The sequence below is a fragment of the Hipposideros armiger genome, unplaced genomic scaffold (assembly GCF_001890085.2).
Source record: "Hipposideros armiger isolate ML-2016 unplaced genomic scaffold, ASM189008v1 scaffold_777, whole genome shotgun sequence".
Lineage (NCBI taxonomy): Eukaryota > Metazoa > Chordata > Mammalia > Chiroptera > Hipposideridae > Hipposideros > Hipposideros armiger.
Genome location: NW_017732127.1, coordinates 277,352 through 297,494, shown reverse-complemented (window position 1 = coordinate 297,494; position 20,143 = coordinate 277,352). Strand labels below are relative to the sequence as shown.

General features: G+C 39.5%; 1 protein-coding gene across 1 annotated transcript in view; it reads left to right on the top strand.

The window, feature by feature from the left end:
* RASEF (RAS and EF-hand domain containing) overlaps window positions 1-20,143 on the top strand; it is a 96,782-nt gene that overhangs the window by 31,493 nt on the left and 45,146 nt on the right. The window contains exons 3-12 of the mRNA XM_019628276.1: window positions 2,389-2,479; window positions 4,625-4,720; window positions 8,081-8,158; window positions 10,496-10,611; window positions 12,902-12,970; window positions 14,619-14,703; window positions 15,747-15,835; window positions 19,051-19,285; window positions 19,600-19,737; window positions 19,855-20,002. Of these exons, the coding sequence (XP_019483821.1) occupies window positions 2,389-2,479; window positions 4,625-4,720; window positions 8,081-8,158; window positions 10,496-10,611; window positions 12,902-12,970; window positions 14,619-14,703; window positions 15,747-15,835; window positions 19,051-19,285; window positions 19,600-19,737; window positions 19,855-20,002 (1,145 nt within the window). The remainder of the gene's footprint in view (window positions 1-2,388; window positions 2,480-4,624; window positions 4,721-8,080; window positions 8,159-10,495; window positions 10,612-12,901; window positions 12,971-14,618; window positions 14,704-15,746; window positions 15,836-19,050; window positions 19,286-19,599; window positions 19,738-19,854; window positions 20,003-20,143) is intronic.

Below are 20,143 nucleotides of genomic sequence, written 5' to 3'. Positions count from 1 at the left end.
CACTCCCACCCCCACCACCGCCAGTCTCCATGGGGGACAGGCAAGGGCTGCTTCTCTGTCTCTTCTTTTCCTCAACATGATGGTGAAACTATCTAGTTGACCCTTTGAAGTAAAGCAAAGTGAATTAAAATGTGGTAGAGAAAATGTTTTAAAATGTTGATGGTAAGTAGGACTATTTTTATAGTCCCAGAGTCATGTAAGAGTGGAACTATTCGTAGGGGGTTTCTTATGAACATTTTCACTTTCTGACTCTAATCTTTTTCCCTCACGTTTGCATGCTATAGGCTTTCAGTAGGATACTAGGGTGGTCTCAGAACTCCAGATTCTGTACAGCATTGTGGAATGTGGAACAGAGCCCCAGACTGGCCTCCTCTGAAAGGTGACTAGCAGACACAACATATCGAAATCTTAGAGAGTCCAGTTATATCTGGTAAAATAGATAAACTCGCATGTACACACACAGGTACACATACGCAGACCTACACAAAGATATGTGGGACACACACACGCGCACAACCACTATGGATAGTATCATGTAAACCCACAAGGGAAAGAAAAAATGGCCTTCTTTGTGTTCTTATTACCAGCGAGGTTGCTCTGAGGCTGTGGAGTGAGTGTGTCACATTATGTTGAGCTGTGTTGGTGCTTCTCTCCTTCCCACTTCTGTGCTCTCTGGGTGGGATGCGAAGTCAGGCTCTGTCCTGAGCTCCTGGCCTCCTGAAGGCCCCTCCCTCAGCTACCAGGGACCTCGCTGAAGCATTGAAATGACTGCTGTGGCCACTTCCTCACATTCCTCGCTAAGGACCATTCATCCTCTCCTCTGTTTTTTGGTTGGGGAAGGGTCTCAGTCTTTTCAGTTTGCACATGGACCTGAAGAATGGGCACCTCATGTCCTGGTAAGAGCCCTGGATTGGGTTAAAGTGGACACACACAAAATGCTAGACATTTTACTAGAAATCAGGAACTCCTGGGGCAAACACTGTGTTGTTATAGACTAACCAACCAACCAACCAAAAAAAAAAAATGTTGCTCAGAAGTGAGAAAGGCAGAAGGAACACCTTTAGGAGCAGTCCCAGATGCCCAGGTGTTTGGAACTGGGTGTCTAGAAGAACTGGCTTGAAAAACTGCTCATAACAAAGGGAAAAATGGATATGTGGCCTAGCTCTTTACAGTCTCAGAGTTCACCAAACAAACAAACAAAACCTAGGTTCAAAATAGCAAGTATTTATAAACAAAGTAGAACTAGCTGACTTTCCATATGTCCTTCACATGACCCGGGGGAGGCTCTGGGGCGAGGACAGAGTAAACAGGAGCAGAAAATAGTAGTAAGTCGCTCAAAATTTTACTTTGGGGTCTTCCCCCGCTCCTCAATGCTTGTTTGGAACTTTATTAGAAGTTAAACTAAATGCATGAACAAATTGTGTTGTGAGAGAGTAAATAGGTTGAAAGCAGGTAGAATGGTACAGCAGAAGCCATTAAACTGGGAGACAGGAGGTCTGCTTAGGTCCTTTTCTCTAGTTATTATTAACAGCATGTTACTGATACAAGTAAACTGACTCTCTAAACTTCGTGGTGGCTGCCTTCAAGTCACTTATAATCTAGTTGAGTGAGCAAGACATGTGTGGGTCTGAAAATGTAGGTAATTGGACATACAGCTGTGATAGAACAAAAGCATTTTTTTTTTTTTAGGTTTTAATATGAAGCCTCAACCATTGTAAAGTGACAGATGTCTCCATACTAGACAATTGCTAAATAAAGCTATCTTGAAACTCTTATCAATGAAATTTTCCCATTTCTAACTTTTTGGCAAATCAGTATGTTCTGCTTCCATAGAAATGTAATATATTGATTACATTAATAAAAGAAACAGAAATTTCTGAAGGGTAACTGTATCTGTATTCTAGAACTTTAAGGAAGTTCTAGAGATCCCTGTTGAGATTCCTTTTTTGTTCGCTTCTCACTGCAGCACATAATGTGTGTTACACAGAATGCAATTTCAAAGTTATGTCTAACTGGATCTTTGCCATGATGTTTTTTTTTTGGTTTTTTTTTGTCCAGGGTTGTAGCTCAGTCATGGCAGCAAAAAGGATTTTTATAACAGCCTCCCAGTGATTTGGTATCTTCTTCTGTTCTTTGCCACAATTTAGTTTAATTCTGTTTTATCCAATCTATTCCATTTATTTAATATCTGGTTTTGATGTCCTTTTATACCCAAATGGTCAAATTGCTAATCTCATTTTACTATGTGGAGGGAACAGGGAATGTTATTTTAAATGGTGTGTTTCTCCTCATTTGTAAAATAAAGGGCTTGAAACAGAATCAAAGTTTTCCCTTCATGTTACAAGTTTAAGAGTACAATGAAAACATGTGCATCCTCTTGAATTTCAGAGCCCAGGACAAGGCAGCCATGCAGCTGAGTGAGCTGGAAGAGGAGATGGATCAGAGGATTCAGGCTGCAGAACACAAGACACGGAAAGATGTGAGTGTGTGGCGTTCATTCATTTAGTGAGTCCTCATGGAGCACCTTGCATGGACTGGGCACTGGGCACTCTCGGGTGCAGCAAGTGCAGGCTCTCACGTTGTCTCTCAATTAGGGCATTTTGAGCGGCGGTAGTTTCTGAGGGTAAAGAGCAAGAGGGATAATAAACAAGTAATCAAATAAACAAAGCGGATAACTTCAGATAGAGACAGGTACAGTAAAGAAACAGCGTGTATGATAGACAGCAGCTGGGAAAAGTGGCTGCTCCAGGTTGGGAGGTATGGGGTCTCTTTGTGGACATTCCAGCTGAGGCCGGAGGGAGAAGGCAGAGCCCACCTTCAGTAGAGGAGGTGACTCAAGTGTCACATACCACTTACAGCCCATGTTTCTGCCAACTGTAAATCTAGATTACAGTGAAATTAAAATTCTCTCTGCAAACATTGGTGTTTTATAATGCAATATAAATTATAAATAAAAGTATATATGGAATGTGTTTTTATTTATTATTATAGAAACATAGTTTAACATTGGATCCTGTCTTCAGTGATTTCCATAGAAGAAATAATTATCTTTTTTCCTTATCTAATATATTTGGGTGATTAATGTTTACTGGAAAAAGAAAATAGACATATTTCTTTGAGTAGCAAATGTTAGGTTCCATATTTTTTTTGAAAAACATTCTATTTTTTCCTATTTATTTGTCCTGTTCACTCTGAGAGGCAGCAAAACAGAGTGAGAAGGGCCCGAGTGTTGGCATTTGATCGACCTTAATTTGCTCCCTCGCTCTGCCCTTGTCTGGGTAGGTGGCACTGGAAAAATGACCTGACCACTGAGCCTTTGTTGTTCCATCTTTAGAACGGGATAATGCCGCCTACCTACCTGCTTTCGTGGGGACTAAGCCTGCCAATCCCTGTGAGTGCCCGGCGCATGCTGAGGCGTGGAGGGTGCACGGTGGCTGCTGCCGTTCTGCTCTGTCCTGTTGCCCTGTGCACTTTTTAAACATTTATTTTAAAATTGTAGTTGACATACTGTTCGGTGTACTTCATGTCTTTTTAGATTCTTTACCTTGTCTTACCACGTATATGCCTTCGGGTCTCTTTGTTGTCTTATCTCTTAAGAACAAGTTCAGTAACCATTTGGATACCACAATCAACAGAGTGAATGGTTCAGTTAGTGCGATGGATATCCCATTCTTTTCTTAGCACTTTATTTTCTGTAATCCCGAAAGAGTAGTCAGACTTTTCCTGCCTTTTGTTCCTCCATTTATTTAATCTGCGTACTCATTCATTCATGAAACATTTACCAAGCACAGATGTTATTCTGTCATCAAATCTCATTGCTCCTTCCAGCTAAGTACTGCTCAAATTTATTTTTGGTAATGAAGCCCTTACAACTTCATATTTTGTTAATTATAACATTGTCTTTGTTTTCCTTGGCTCTGGTACAGGGATGCAAAATATATGGCCTCCACAGCATCATTTTTATATTCTACAGCGGTGGCATATGTGGCTAGTCGGTTGCTGCATGGATGTGGTCTCTGAAACCTCAGAAAGCCACTGTCAACCGAGCAGCTTTGGCACTGGGATGACACCAGCATGCCAGCACATACCACTCTCCACCACACACCCTTCTGAACACAGTCTCTCTGGAATAACATCCAGGCTGATTGACGATTTTTCCTGTGCATAGAAATTTGCAGATGATATGATTGGTATTCAGATAAGGTGTAAGCTCTTGGAAAAAGGGTAAACCCACCAGGACTTTTTGGGTCCTGATGATGTGATAGGATTCAGGCAAGCACTAAGGCCCTTGGCTGTGCCATATCTTTCAATTAATTACAGCAGTAATTAATTAAACTAGCTCATTGATGTGCTGTGATCCTCTGTCACACTGTGGGTAATAGTCTTAGAGGTGCCACTCCAGGTGCTGTGTGTATGTAGCTTGTGGGATTTGTAGTTGTTTTCTCTTTCGTAGTTTTCAGTTCCAGAAGTGCCATTCATCTGCAGTCATGTGGTTTACTTCTGCCCTCCCTTCTTGCCCTCCCTCTGTGGGAGACTTGGCATCAGCCCTTGTTTGACACAAAACATTTCTCACCTATGGCGTTTTAAAGAACCTATTTAAATCAACAATTTTTTTTTCTTTTAGGAAAAACGCAAAGCTGAGGAAGCTCTCAGTGACCTCAGACGTCAGTATGAAACAGAAGTAGGAGATCTACAGGTGACGATAAAAAAACTCAAAAAGGTAGGTATGTGACAGCTAGACTTTTAGGAGTAGCCTCAGGATAGCAGTGTGTCTTGGAGTCATTAGTGACTAAAAACATTTGGAATCACATTGAAGCAGCAAATGGAATCAGATTGCAGAGTCAAATTGGACTCCTTGGCAAGACTTTTTTCTTAGGGGGTCCCTAATTTCCTTTTCTGTTTCCAAAGGCAGCCTGTCTTTTGCATAGATGAAATAATATTTCTGATCCCTTAACAGTTGCCCATCAAACCCATTTTCTTTCCTTAGTCTTCATCAACCAAGTGCCCTCAATTCTCATGTGTCCAATGGACTGTCTGCCTGTGACAGCAGGGGCACTGTCTTTCTTGGTCATGTGTCCCTGAATCCCTACCCCCAGCTTACTGTAAATACATGGTACTATCCAGTGACTATCTAGTAAATGAAATGAATATTCCTTTTCTATGTTGAAAGCTCCAGATCTAGGGGACCCTGATCAGCAAGAGGTGGGAGAAAAGTTGTTGAAGTGTGAGCAAAGGCTTGAATGGGTTTTGGCCTTTGCTCTATTTGGTTCCTAATGAGTAGGGTACATTTCACCCAGTGCTGTGCTGGTAGATGTTTAACAACTGGCTCTGGAGAGAGGAGGAGGGAAAGGAAGAGACTGGTAGCATTTGCATTTGCCAATTTCTATGGTATAAATGCTCCCACCAGTCCCAATTCCAGGCTACCAAGGTAATATCCCTGAATACAGAGGTTGGGAAGAGGTTCTTAAAATAGGTTTTCCCCTGCTGGGACCAGTTGGCACCAGCATAGTACTGGACCCACTTCTTTTTTTTTTTAAACTTTTATTGGGGAACAGTGTGTTTTTCCAGGACCCATCAGCTCCAAGTCAAGTAGTTGTCTTCAATCTAATTGTGGAGGGCACAGCTTACTGGCCCATGTGGGAATCGAACTGGCAACCTTGGTGTTATGAGCCTGCGCTCTAACCACCTGAGCTAACCGGCCACCCCTGAACCCACTTCTTAAAGATTTATTTTATTTTATTTTTATTTTTTATTGGGGGAATTGGGGGAATGGGAACAGTGCTGGGGAATTGGGGGAAGGGGAACAGACAAGTTGCTGTCGTTTTGTTCTTCAGTCTAGTTGTGGAGGACGTTGCTTCACTGGCCCAAGTTGGCACCATCATTACTCTCTTCTCTGGCGAGGCAGATCAGTTGCCGGCTTCTGGACGGCCACTCACTGCGGCTGCTGGCCACTCACGCTGGCTGCTGGCTACATACGGTAGCCCATGGCAACCCACTGCCACAGGGACTGCAGCCTACGCCGTCGCCGGCGACTCATGGCAGCCCAGCTCCAGGTTGAGCTGTTGTTCAGCATCTTAGCTGTGGAGGGCAGTGTCACTGGCCCTCATATGTGGGATCCGAACCGGGGCCCTCTGGCATCCCAAGCGAGTTCTTAACCATCGCGCCACTCGGCCGGCCCTGAACCCACTTCTTACATTTGGATTGTCTCCATAAATAATGGAAACATGTTGGCTAAAATGGAAATGAATATATAAAAATTAATCATCCCTGAAAGTGGCATTGTGAATTTTGGCACATCACTTTGCTTCCCTGGTTGTTCTTGTGATAACCTTTAATGTTCTTTCTAGTGTTTATATTCAATAAGATTAAGTGACGATTAACTCTATCTTGTGGACTATTGTAATTTGAATCTGTAAAATGATTAAGAATTCTCCCCAGTAGCCTTGGAAAATTTATTACCAATGTCAACCTTATATCTAATTTCCAAAGGGAATTAGACCATACATATGAGCCTGTATTACAGAATTTGAATGGACCCTTGTCAGAGTCACAGCTTCTCCTAGTCACTGTCCTCACTTATTTCCATGTTCCCAAATCTTTGGACTAAGAGAATGTATGCAGGAAATGACAGAGTTTCTTGTTCTGCTACAGCATGTGATGAAGACCAAATAGGCGCTGAACAGCAAGAGTCAGGAGTGATGAGCTTGAGTCCTTATCGAGACTGTGCCAACTTCTGCCTGTAACACCTGAGACAATTGGTTTTTTCTTTCTGATTCTTAGTTTCTCATCTGTAAAATGTGATTAATAATAAAGTGTCCTGCCTAACCATAAAAACTGATATTTTACTGACTTTATAGTCTGTTAAGTTCTTTTTCATAATTAAAAAAATCTAAATCTTAAACTTAAGAAAAATTAGATAAAGTAGGTATAAATATTCTATTTTTGTGGATGAGGACACCAAATTCCAGAGAGGTTAAATAACTTATTCAAAGTCATAGAGCTAATAAGCAGTGGAGTTGTCTTACTACACAGTTGTTTTCTCCCTCAAACCTGCTTGGTAGGGTTGTTCTGCAAGACAATAAGAGATGATTTATGTGAGAGTATGTTAAAAGCGGTAGAGAACTATAGAAAATTTTACAAAGCTGTTACAATTGCCATTATCTTATGCTATTGAATCTGAGAAATTCATTTTACCCACAGTTTTTCTTCTTTGAAATTGGTGTGCATCTTAAAATCAATGGCTCTTCTCAGGTATAAACAGACATGTGGCAGTCATGATATAGTTGTGTAAATACCTTCAGTTGGTACCATCTGGCAAGATGAATGAAGGAAGTCCAGTGTCAAAGTACTTAGACTTCGACTTGATGAAATAGGCATACATTTTGATCAGCACATAAATGTGCAATTAATGGACACCCACAAATCCTCACATCTCTCACCAGATGTCAGCTATTTTTAAGGAAGACATTTTTGTCATTCATGTTATAGATGCTCCTGAGCCAGTTTAGTCTGGAAATACTAACAAGTCAACCAGCAAGTAAAGCTCATGTATGTATTCATGCATGTGTCTCTAGCTTCATACTGTACTTAAATTTTTATTGATTTCAGTCATTTAATAAGTATTCCCTGAAATCACTATGCACATAGGTGAATCTGACACTAACTCTGCTCTCAAAAATCTTAGACTCCAGTAAGAGAGGTAGGACATTCATAAATACAGGATAGAAAGTGTTAAGTGCAGATAAAGTTCTAGGTAAATATAAAAGTCAGACTCATATGCAATGTAACTGAAAAAGCGAGGATTGGTTTGCTTAACAGTTGAATGGTTTCCAGAAAGGGCTTTTTAATTGTTTCAAAGAAAATTTATTAAACAATTAGCCCCGCTTTTTAATGTTTAGATTATTCAAAGCAATTTTTAAACCCTTATGGATTATATGTAGTTTAACGACTTAGAAAGTTGTGTAATGTTGAAAATTGAAGACTTCTAGAATTCTCATTTCTATATACAAGGATATTCCTAAACTTTACTGAATCAATCAAAGTAAGTTTGTAAACGCACAACTGTTATTTGCTCTTTCAGCTAGAAGAACAATCAAAACATGTAAGTCAAAAAGAAGATGTGGCTGCATTAAAAAAACAAATCTACGATTTATCAATGGTAAGAATCACCTTTTCACTTACAGAAATACATTTCCTGTTAGATTACTATTTCCTAAACATAATCCTGCTATTATTTCAGTGTTCCAGGATGAGAAGCTTAAAGAGAAATTAAAGCTTAAAAATAAATTAATACTGTAGTTGGAGAAAGCCTTTGAAATACCTTCAACCAAAGGTATTATTTATACAGGCTTTTTTCCCCTCAACGATACCCCACGTGTTGTGAATGCTTATATTTATTTTTTATTCAAGGCAGTAATGGCCTGGCCATTAAACATTCAGTAGTTAACTCTGAATTCTTACAACACCAACTCTTGTGTGTATCCCTGGCTTTTAAAGATTCTGAGATATTATTGCCCTGCCCTTCCTCCAACTTTCCTCTTTCTGTCCCTTTTCCATCTTCTGCTAACCATATCTTTAGTCTTTCTATTGCCAATACTGATAACATTTACATGTTATATTATCAGATTTTTGTTGTTGTTCTTAGGTTTGACTCTCAAAGTTGAAATCCAATAATGAACATTTCCTTTATTATGACTCTGAATATTCTCACAACAGTGTCAAAAAGTGAACTAGCATGAGCTGGAATTGCATTTCTTCCTCTCCAGCCATTATCCCTGTGCTTCTCAAAAGACAAGGTTCCCAGGCCTCATGGTCAGATGAATCCCCTTTATGCACCAGCAGGTCCATGTCTGACACATCTCAGTTGGCTTTGTATTTGGATCATGACTTTCTTGTAGAGTTGCTTATTTTTCTTGGATTTCCTGGTTGAGTTTTTGATTTCTTGGTATAAAAAACTCTGCCACTTTCATGATATCACTGATAACCTTACAACTTCCTATTTATTTTTCCTAGCGCATGGATTTGTTTTTGTTCTCCTTAATAAATATGAATTTTGGAGTCCACAAAGTGTCAGTTCTTATTGGAATGATTGTTTTTTAAACTTGCTACCCACACATCACCTTGGAATTTATGATCATCTTAGGTAGCTGATATAGGATTCCTGTGCAGTTAGGTAAATAGGTCTATTTACCACACGGTCTCCTCCTGAAAAAGGGTCTTCCTAGGAGCTCTGTGTGTGAAGCTGCTGTCAGACTGGTGCATGCTGAGTGCCCGAATAACTGGGGCGTGGATATTCAGAGAAGCTTCAGCTTGCCTTACAGGCGTCTTTTAGTTCTTTTTAAAAAGATAAGCCCTAGGGCCGGCTGAGTGGATCAGTTGGTTAAGAGCTCACTCAAAAGTTTGAGCTCTGAGCAACAGCGGTTCAATTCCCAGCCCGAGCTGAGCGGCCGCTGAGCTGCCAACAGGTGGCAGGATGGCTCAGCTTATAAAAAAAGGAAAAAAAAAAGATAAGCCCTGTCTTGTTGCCCTTGAAATCAACTCTGCTGTTTTTTCCTAGGGTAAGAGCAGGCATGGGGTTGAAGGGTGGAGTGACTTAATATATAAATTTAATCTTTATTTTCACTTCACCCTCATTCTTTGGGCTTCTGCCTGGCTAACTGCCTCTTCTTTGTTGTATAGCAGAACCTTCAACACACATCTTCTGGACCTCCTATCTCCCTGTTTTCTTCCTTTGTCAGCACATTTCCATCCAGTTTCCATTTTCCAGAAATGTTTAAATCACTTGACTGTAGATGAGCCCCTCTTCCATTCTTTTAACTTTTATCACTTTATTTCTTTTGGCATTTCATGCTAATGGTGTCTCAAAAAGGAAGGAAGACAAATTCATGTGCTCAGTCCACCATCTTGAATTGGAAGCCTCCAATGAATTTTTTTGTTTGTTTTAGAAATATTTCTTAAAAATTTAAAAATTCTTTATAAAAATCCTTAGAAAATTCTAATTCTTTATGAATTTCTAATAAGGTTTTCAGATATTTCCTAACCACACTGGTTTATTTTTAAGTGCAAAACTTAAAAATGTTAGGTGATAAGATTTATTGTAAAAAGTAGCCGGTCTGCCTGGTAATAGGTACTGTTAACTCTACAGAATATTTATCAGTAGTTTCATAGCTCTCATTAAGTAAAACAGATGTTTAAATGTTTGGTCTAATTTGCCAATAACATGTCAAAATACATAATGATAAACTCTTGAGAATTGGAGTTTGGCATCGAATGTCAAGTATTAAAAAAAAACAGTTTTGAGGATTTAGATTTTTGACACTTTAATACTTTATAATAGTTTCAAATTACCTTAAATTGATAATTAGTTATTTCAATACCAAGATTTGGAGAATCAGGGAGGGGCGAGGGTGATGTGTGGAAAAGTTACACTATACTTCATTTTTCCCAAGTGAAAGAAATTCTGAATCTAATGACCTACAACATTCCCTTTCTCTAGGAAAATCAGAAAGTTAAGAAAGATCTTTTAGAAGCACAGACAAGCATAGCCTTTCTTCAGAGTGAATTGGATGCTTTGAAAAGTGATTATGCTGATCAGAGTCTGAATTCTGAAAGGTATGAAACTTCAGTTTATTTTTTAGTTTGAGTGGAATGTTTATTTGGGTAACTATCCATGTGAATAAACCTCAGTTATGTAATAAAGGTTTATTAACTTTACTAATATATTCTTTGCTTTCTAAAGATTTTACTTTTAGTGTCAGATTTCCTAATGATTTGTGTTTTTAATTTTTTAAAACAGACTAATTAGTTTAATTATTGACTAGGCAGGACAGTGCACGGCTTAATAAATGTTTGACTTAACTGGGAACAGAAGAATATACCTAAAGTATCAAGTGTCAGTGCTAATTAAAGTGCGTTGAAGGTAGGAATCCTGGCCCTACAATGTAAGAAAAGTAGACATCTTAGGCAAGTAATTTTATTTTGCTATATTTTAGTTTTGCAGTATGGTATTAATAACATAAGAACTAACACACACACAGGCAGGGGTGTGTGTGTGTGTGTGTATATATAAAATATAAACTGTATTAAAATTACACTGATGGTAACCACTTTGAGCACCTCTTGTAATTGCAGAAGTCAAACATGACTTGTATTCATCTTTTATTATTGGTATATATTGAGTATTACAATTTTAATATGTATTTTTCCTTTCTTAAAATGTGTATTCATTTTTTTGGCACCCTCTGTGTGTGTGTGTATGTGTGTGTGCATATGTACACATATATATGCACACACATATGTAAAATGCATATATGTGCAAATGTAAAATACATATATATGCATACATATATTTGCATGTAAATGCATATATGTGTATATATAGACACATATGTGGAAAAATACCTCATTGTTGTTTGTTTGCAAACTTTAGTCAGAATCAAGGTACTTTAATGGAAAGCAGTAAAACATTTATTAAGTACTTACTATAGATATGTCCCTGAGCTAAATAAAGAGTTATGAATGTGGAGTATATAAAAAAGAAAAGATGTAGTCTCTTGAGAACTTCAAATTTAGTTGAAGAGGATAAAAAGTTAAAAGATTACAGTGTGGACATAAAAGCTGAAGAGTGTCAGACACAATACCATCAGCAGTGTCACAGGTTGGGTTCATTGCCATGGTAGACAACTTTTTCTTTTAGTTCAGAAGAGGTAAAGAACTTTACTAAAGAGGAGACACTTGAGGTGACCTTGGGAGGAAGGATAGGTTTATGTTGATCAAGGGGAGCAGAGACAACATCAGCAAGTAACGCAGGTAGCACTGCCATCTGCCAGTCACTGTCCTTAGTGTTTCACTGGTATTAGCTCATCCAGTCCAGAGAATATCCCACGAGATAGGGACTTTCCTTATCTCCATTCCACAGATGGGAAAAGAGAGCCCGGAGATGTTACAAGTGAGGCAATAACCAAAGCAGGCGCAAGAACATAGAGACAGATAAGACTGGTTTGAGGAACAGTGGTCAGACCACTGGACAGAAAAAAAATATTTTGAATGGAAAGGTAAAGGTTAAAAAAAATAAAAAGCTTAAAAGCTAGTTTAAGTCTATAATGTAAGGGCCCCGAATTTTTGGCTAAGGAACTTAAATTCCTATGGAGAATTGGGAAACTTTTAATCTTCTCAACAGAGCGAATAGATAGGTTACTGTGGACAAAATTTGATAGCCTGAGAGTTTTGGAAGCTAGTGATGGGGTTTGTTTGCTTAGAAATGAGACAAGGGTAGAATAGGAGCTGGAGGTGAGTGACTAATGTTCAGAGTGGACATTTTGAGGAGGAGGAGGAGGCCAGGGCTTCGTATTAAAGCAACAGAGGAATTAGTGTGTGTGAGTTCATAGCCAACAGAGAAAGCCTGGTCTTGTGGATTCCCATGGTTCAGGGTGAAAAGGGGAGAGAGAAGAGAAGGAATCAGAAGAAAGGAAAAAATAGCTAGGCTGAGATTGTGTAAGGCTTGGAATGGGCAGAGAAAGGTCAGAAGTGAGAGAACAAATTGGATTGAAGGGACTGGTAATGTGACTACCTTGGGTGAGGGGACTGGGCAGAAGGTCAGCGGTTCATGCCCCGTGAGGAGCAGAGCCAGGTCAGTGGGGTGGGGATGGAAGATCTGGTGGGTGCTGAGAGAAGGAGGGGGTGGAGCAGAACCTTGCACTGGGAAGCAGAGGGTGTGGGTGTGTCTTTGGAGTCCCAGGAGGTGGGGGGGTGCTGCTGAGGGCACAGAGTAGGCGCCTCCGTGAGAGAAACTGTGGCCAAGGACACATGTCATTGAAAAGGTGTAAAAGAGCCTGGAAGGGTAGGTATGGGTAAGGCAGGACTGAACACCTAATTCTCATTAAAACAAAATATAATTTTACAGGGATCTGGAAATTATCCGAGAGTACACAGAAGATCGAAATAGTCTGGAGAGGCAAATTGAAATACTCCAGTAAGTCCTCATATAAAATGCTCATTACATTTACATTTTACTTATGTTTTGTTAATAAAACATGAGCCACCTAAAACACGAGGTGCTGTATTCTAAGAGCGGGTTCGCAGGTCCTCCATGCATGTTTCCTCTCGCTGTGTGCAGTTTAGCACATCCACTTAGCTTCCTGACGTTTCTAATCCTAAATAAACTATTCAAATCCAAGGCCTAGAGTATAATTCTTGAAAAGTCCTCAGAAGTCAGGTGATACGTCCAGTGTGTCTTTATTATACCTCAGTAAAGAATAACGGCCCTACCCTTAACTAATGGCCTTCTCTGCAGCTCAGCACACTGAGAGGCTGTCAGGCATCTCACGGTATGCATGTCACAGCACCAAGCACAATGATCATTCTTTTGCGATTTATTGTGCTTGGTTAGGTATATTTTTCTTAGGTTTTTTTTTTTAACCCTATTGGAAATATTACACCTGCTCTGTCAACTTCACAACTGAGTTGCAGTAATTCCGGCCTCTGAGGCCCTTCCCCACCAAACCTCCCCTGCTCCCTCCCTTTCTCTGTTTTCTACCCATGCAGTATTTTCTGCTGGTTTCACTTCCCCCAAATGAAGTAAGATCAGGCTTGACAAATTTTTGCCCACCATTTTTGAATGCTTATTAGTCTCACCTGTGGCAATAGAGTTGATGTATTAACCATAATCCTGTTTATTCATTCATTTATTCATTCAGCAGATTTTCACTCAGTATCTTTTATGGGTCAGGTACTCCAGGAGCTGAGGATAGAGTGGCAAGCAGGGAAAAAAGTCTCTCTCCTTATGGAGATAATCTAGGGAAAGAAGACAGAATCTGATCAATAATTATAGAAATCAATACAAAATCCCAAATGAAAGAGATGGGACAAAGCGAAGGGGCGTGTCCTCTAAGGGCATATAGTAAAGAGCTTCGGCCTAACCGGGAATGTCCAGAAGTGTTCCAGAAGCAATGAGTGAGCTGAGCTAGAAGGACGAATAAGCCTTCAGTAGGGGAAGATTAGCCCCTCTCTAATACAGAGGCTCTGTTATTATCCTCATTTTACAGAAGCTGCTGAGGCTCTGACAGGTTAAGTAACTCCCATGAGTCGTGTGGGAAGGGCTCGCCTGAGTTGGGATTTGAATCCAGAGTCAACATTGGAGCTTAACTGGTACACGATGGTCCCTGGTGGGACAGCACCAGACCAGGAGTGGGATGCAGGAGTTGCCAGGAGAAAAGTGTGCTATAACACATCACACCCACAGCCAGGCTGGGGATGCGTGAGGGGCATAAGAGCATGGCATGTGGGGCTGGCTGGGTCCCGGCATTTAGGGGGCAGAGACCTGCACCGAAACTATTCAAACGATGGAGCTGCCCGAGGGAAGAGTGGTTCCACGGCACCACTAATTCCTTCCTAAAATGCCTTGAGACCTTTAAAGAGGGGTGATACATCCATTAAGTTGTAGTTCTCGTAGTAAATTATGATCTCGGTTTATGAGGTGTGAAGGGAAGTGGTAGAAAGTTGTAAGAGGTGGAAAGTAATTCCACATTCTGAACATCACAGCCTGAAAAGCAAGTAGTGACATTTACCCCCACTAGTAGTTTTCTGTATCGATTAATTTATTTACTGTGTTTACTCTGTAGAACAGCTAACAGGAAACTGCATGACAGTAATGATGGCCTAAGGAGTGCCCTCGAAAACACTTACAGCAAGTTGAACAGATCCTTGGTATGCAATAGAATTTTATAATGCATTTTTGTTCTGCCTTATGGTAGAGTATTTTTATGAAAACCTTGTATATTCTTAGAGGAGAACTTATAATCATGAGAAGCTATTCCATATAATAAAAGGAGGCATTTTCCCAAATTAAAAAACCTGCTACCCCTCTGAGGAAATAAACGCCTAGCTGTTAACCAACTCTTTGTTAGCTATTCAAGGAAACCAGAGAACGATGTGTAAGGTGTGACCTGGGTCCTGGATGAGTTTATAAGGTAGTAGGGATCTAAGATGTGCACAGATAGCAATAATATAAGAAAACGTGGGCAATCCTGTGGCGGTACAAATGAAATATTGCCCAGTTGAGAGGAGGGAGAAGGATGCTTCTGGGAGTGTGCTTACACACATGGAGTATTCTTTATGGTAGTGACATTATCAGAGTGGATTTTAAACCCTCCTACAGAAACAAGCTAAGCCCCATTTGGAATTGTGAGGACCTTCCCCAGACTATGTGTGCTACAATGGAAAGCCTCTTCTCCCACTTTTGGGGGTCAGATTTAAGCTTGGTGTTCAATGCCATAGCTTGGGGTATGGACAGGTCAGTCACTAAGTGGAATTATGGTTTGAGAAGAGACTAATCAAAAGAAGTTGGGGTTGCACAGTCCTGACAGATCTGGGGAACCGGGTGCCCCTTTATAGCTTATACAGTTAGGTTTGGACTTAAGACCTGATGAGGAGAGAGCTATAAGTGGCTATTGCAATTTTTCCCTAGATTTCTGTGCTCACAGATGCTCATGTAGGATACCGAACTTTTAATTACATTAGGTGTTAACTAGTGTGCTACAGAACTGAGTGGGTGAAAAACGCGCTATGCAATATATGGACGATGTGTTATAAAAATGTACACTTGAAACCTATATAATTTTACTAACCAATGTCACCCAATACATTTAATAAATTAAAAATACGTGTGTGTGTGTGTGTGTGTGTGTGTGTAAGATATAACTGAAAAAAATGTGTACATGGAATAACAAAATACTACTTATGTATTACAGCGCATAAATAATATATCACCAGGGAATACAATTTCTAGAAGCAGTCCCAAATTCAATGGTCATTCTCCTCAACCTCTGGGCTATGACAGGTAGGTATGTTAACACCTATTTACTTTTTGTTTAAATTCTGGATCAAAGTTAAAAGGATAGTAGATTTCCTTAAGGGGAAAATTAAAATAATAGGATATATTTTGGGCACTAATTTTTGTCTCTATTCTCTAAATTTCTGAAACATGAAATATATAAAAATTAAAGTAAAAATGTTTCAGAGAGGGTAAAGTGATTTCCTTAATTTAAAATGTTATCATGACTTGGTTTTATTTATGCTCACCTTTACCTCATCCGTAATCATGTCTTGTTTCTCAGAAGTGAACTTAGAGGAGTTTCAGGGAAACCAGTTGAACTATTGGGTTGTTGGAAAAGTCGTGATGTATTTTTTCTATGTTTTTCATTGCAAAAATGCTTCATGACTTTTCCGACAACCCGATACATATGGTATATGATGTTTAAACTCTTGGCATGATCTGTAAATGTTTAATAGGTCAGCATAATACGTAAGCTATGTTCAAGGAAGAGGACACTTTCAAAGCAAATAGAAATGTAGGTAGTAGATGTTTATGAGCTATTGAATTAACAGAGCCACAGAGGCTTACCAGAAGTGAAAATTTAGCTCTACTCCTAATCAAATGAAGTGAAACACTGGCCCTGCTGTAACTTGAAATCTAGCAATAAAAACTGAAAGGTTACATGTGTGTACACAAGTGTGTACATATTCCTGTGTCCAGTGTTGCTACTTAAAAAGTTACTTTTGGAGTATGTCAAAGTTTGAAAGCAGATGTGAATGCACAGACTACAGGTTTCCAGCTCTCCGTTTATGATGTGACTTTCCAGTGCATGTTCACTCCCTTTTCATTTGGGAACCTTTGGTCTAAAGATGAATGTGCTTAATATCCTGGTAATAGCAAAATGGTCAGGGCCCCTTTTAGGAAGGTCTATGGCCAAGGCTTACTGGGGATCACTTTTAAGAAAAGTCCACGTGTCCCGTGTTTTTGTTCACTGATTTGTGAAATAAAAAATTTTAATGGTTTATTGATTTGTAGGCACCTGTTATTGGGAAATAGAGATTACTTTTTAAAAATGTGTGGGTGTGATGCTGTTTTTCTCGATTGATATTTCAGGTCAGTTTTAAGCACATGGAGGAAAGATATACAACTGAAAATTATTTCAGAAATTTTACCATGATTCATTTTTGAAAAGCGTAGACACTATGAATAAGGCTCCTAAGTACTGGACTAAGAGTTCCTAAACAGTAGGGCCTAAGGGACAAAGCCATCACGTCCCAGTGGCTCAGAGTGACAGGAACATATCATTCATGTGCTCATCACCTTGAACAGCAACTAGAGGGACACTGTGGTCCAGACTGATTTTCCTTTTTGAGGTGTCATTAGTTTGATATAAGAAGCTCACTTTCCTTCTTGATGCTAGTTATAAAAACTTAAAAGCATTTTGTAAATTTAATTTTGTTGCTTTTGTGGCCTTATTCGATTTTAGCCTGTATATTTGTTTTAGTTTTGTGTTTTTTCTTAAAACTCTAACAAAAATATAACTTGTTGTATATTTTTACATACTTAATTGTAATGAAATATTATTTGGGTAGGAAGAGCAGTTTACTTTGAAAAGAGTGTGTGTGTAAGTTGAGTTTGAGGAAGGCTGATCTGTACCTAGAGTTTTAATTTAGAGTCTGTATATCCATGGAGGTGATTTCTCAATTCAGGATTTTACTTCTACTTCACCCCTCATCAAAAATGCAAATAGGTTTAAAGAAATAAAGGTCTGGCCAATAATTAATGGAGCTGAAGTAGTTTGTACTATATTATAATGAGAATTGTTTCCCTAGATTACTTATAGATTGACCTAAAATCAGTTGCAGAAAGAGAATTTCATAAATAATAAAACAAAAAATACACACATACACACACACACACACACACACACACACATCCCACCCCCACCCGCCGCTAGCTAGCTAGATTGGGATATGAAGTTTCTGTCCCAGGATAGATACTTCCTAATTGAGCAACATGTATAGAGCGAGTATGGTGGCTAAATCACCTTTTTAGTTAATTCTAAACATTTGCTAAAGGCACCAAAATAGTTTTGATTTCTCAGATTTATATATCTTATACTTATTTATATTAAGATCACCCGGTCTTTTCTAAGCATATCCATCTCTTATGATTTCTCATATCTGGAGGCCCATGTACCTTGCCCATTCCCCTTTCTGATGAGATTGTGTAATGCCAAGTAAGCTAGGATTGTGCCCAGCGTGTAGTGGGGACTAAACTACTTGTAGCCATTGGTTTTATTTTAATATAAACCTAGATGCTTCTGAGAATAAATAGAGAAGAGAAAGTAAACAGGGAAATAGGCAGTTTCTTTAAATTCTACTGTTTGATGTTAATTTCTCCCTCACTTAAAAATGTTAGAGTTTCATAAAAGGAAAGCTCCGTAGAAGTCAGGGGTTATAGCCTTTATCTGCAGCCCTCCCAGGAAAACCTCTCCTCTAGGGGCCTTTCCAGACAATGTGTCAGCTAATGGCAGAAAACTCATCTCATCTGGCCAACCATTCCAGAACCAAACATTTCTAATTGCCTGTAATTTTTCACCAGGCTGATTAGAAATATGACTCCCAGGAAGGTTTACTAGTTGGCCCTTATTTTGTATTGGGCAACCTGAGAGAATGTATTCTTCTTTTTCATGTGGCAGACCTTTGATTATTTGAAGAAAAACCATTAAAACTTCAGCTCAGTATCCTGAGCCATTTCTCATCTGAGGGTTTTGAACCTCACATCATCATGGTTGCCTTTCCCATCCAGGTTCTTGGCATCCCTTTGAAGTACAGATGTTACCAAGAAAGGGAAACACTGTTCAGAATGGGGCCTGAGCACAGTAGAGCAAAAAGGTTCACATGTTCTTTCTACATACATTTTTCTTAATGCAACTTGAGATTGTATTTACATTCTGAAAACTATAATTCTTTTTATATTGGGAAATAAAGAAGTTTTTTTTAAATAGCTTCATTTATTAAAGGTTTGATTTGAGTGTCTTTATTGATTCTAGCACAGAATGAATTAATATGGCTTTGAACATTTTATTTCCCGTGATGCTTAATTATGGAAAACATTGTGGCTCTTGGCAAAAGTGAGAATGTCAGTCTTCTTGAATCCCTGCTGTCTGACTGTTGCCCGTGGACGCCAGAGCATTGTGAACCCTCAAGTAAAGCAGTCTTCTCCTTTATCCGCAGGTCATCCCGCTCTTCCTATGTGGATGAGGACTGCGACTCGTTGGCCCTCTGTGATCCTATGCAGAGGACGAATTGTGAAGTTGACAGCCTGCCCGAGAGCTGCTTTGACAGTGGCTTGTCCACCCTGAGAGATTCCAACGAGTATGACTCGGAGCTGGAATACAAACACCAAAGGGCATTTCAGAGGTCACATGGAACTCAGGAGGGCTTTGCGGGCGATGCCTCAGACACGGATGTAAGCCCCAGAAATCACTGTTTTCCTGGGCCTTATCTTCGATAGAGATATGTCACCCTGTTGGACTTTCAATCTGTCATGGGAATCCAATTTTAAAGGTTATAAATATGAAACACAGCCAGTAGAATGTCTTTTTCCCCTTACCAAACCAGATTACGGAGAAATTCTCACAGATTGCCATTTGGGGCCACTCTACTTCGTAACAGCATTGACTGTAGATTTAGCTGTGTGTTTTGCTTCTCTTTAATCTATGATGTATATGCGTAATGAGAGACTTGTTTTTAACAGCTAACTTTTTGTTTTAAACAAAACAGGTTCCTGATATAAGGGATGAAGAGACGTATGGCTCAGAAGGCATGGCTTCCGTGTTAGACTGGAAACCCCAGGGGTCTGTTAGTGAAGGCAGCGTTGTTAGTTTTTCAAGAAAGCCCATCTTGGCACTTTCACCCCAGGTAGGTAGTTTCTGAGATACTTTTATTCATGAACACTATTAGTTTTCTGTGCCATATAACTTATTAGGAAGAAAACTGGCATTACCTTTGTCACCCACTGTGGCTTTTTCCCTCTAGACAGACATGGTGGATGATAACCATAAATCTTCCAGCTCACAGAAGGCTTACAAGATTGTGCTTGCTGGGGACGCCGCAGTGGGAAAGTCTAGTTTCCTTATGAGACTTTGCAAGAATGAATTTCGAGGAAATACAAGTGCCACCCTGGGTATGATTCCTTTTTTTAGTTATTAATGGGGAAATGACCTTTAGTGTGATTTTATTTTCTTTAGGGATTATGTACACAGATACACAGATCTCTCTCTTTCTCTCTCTCTCTCTCTCTCTCTCTCTCTCTCTCTCTCTCTCT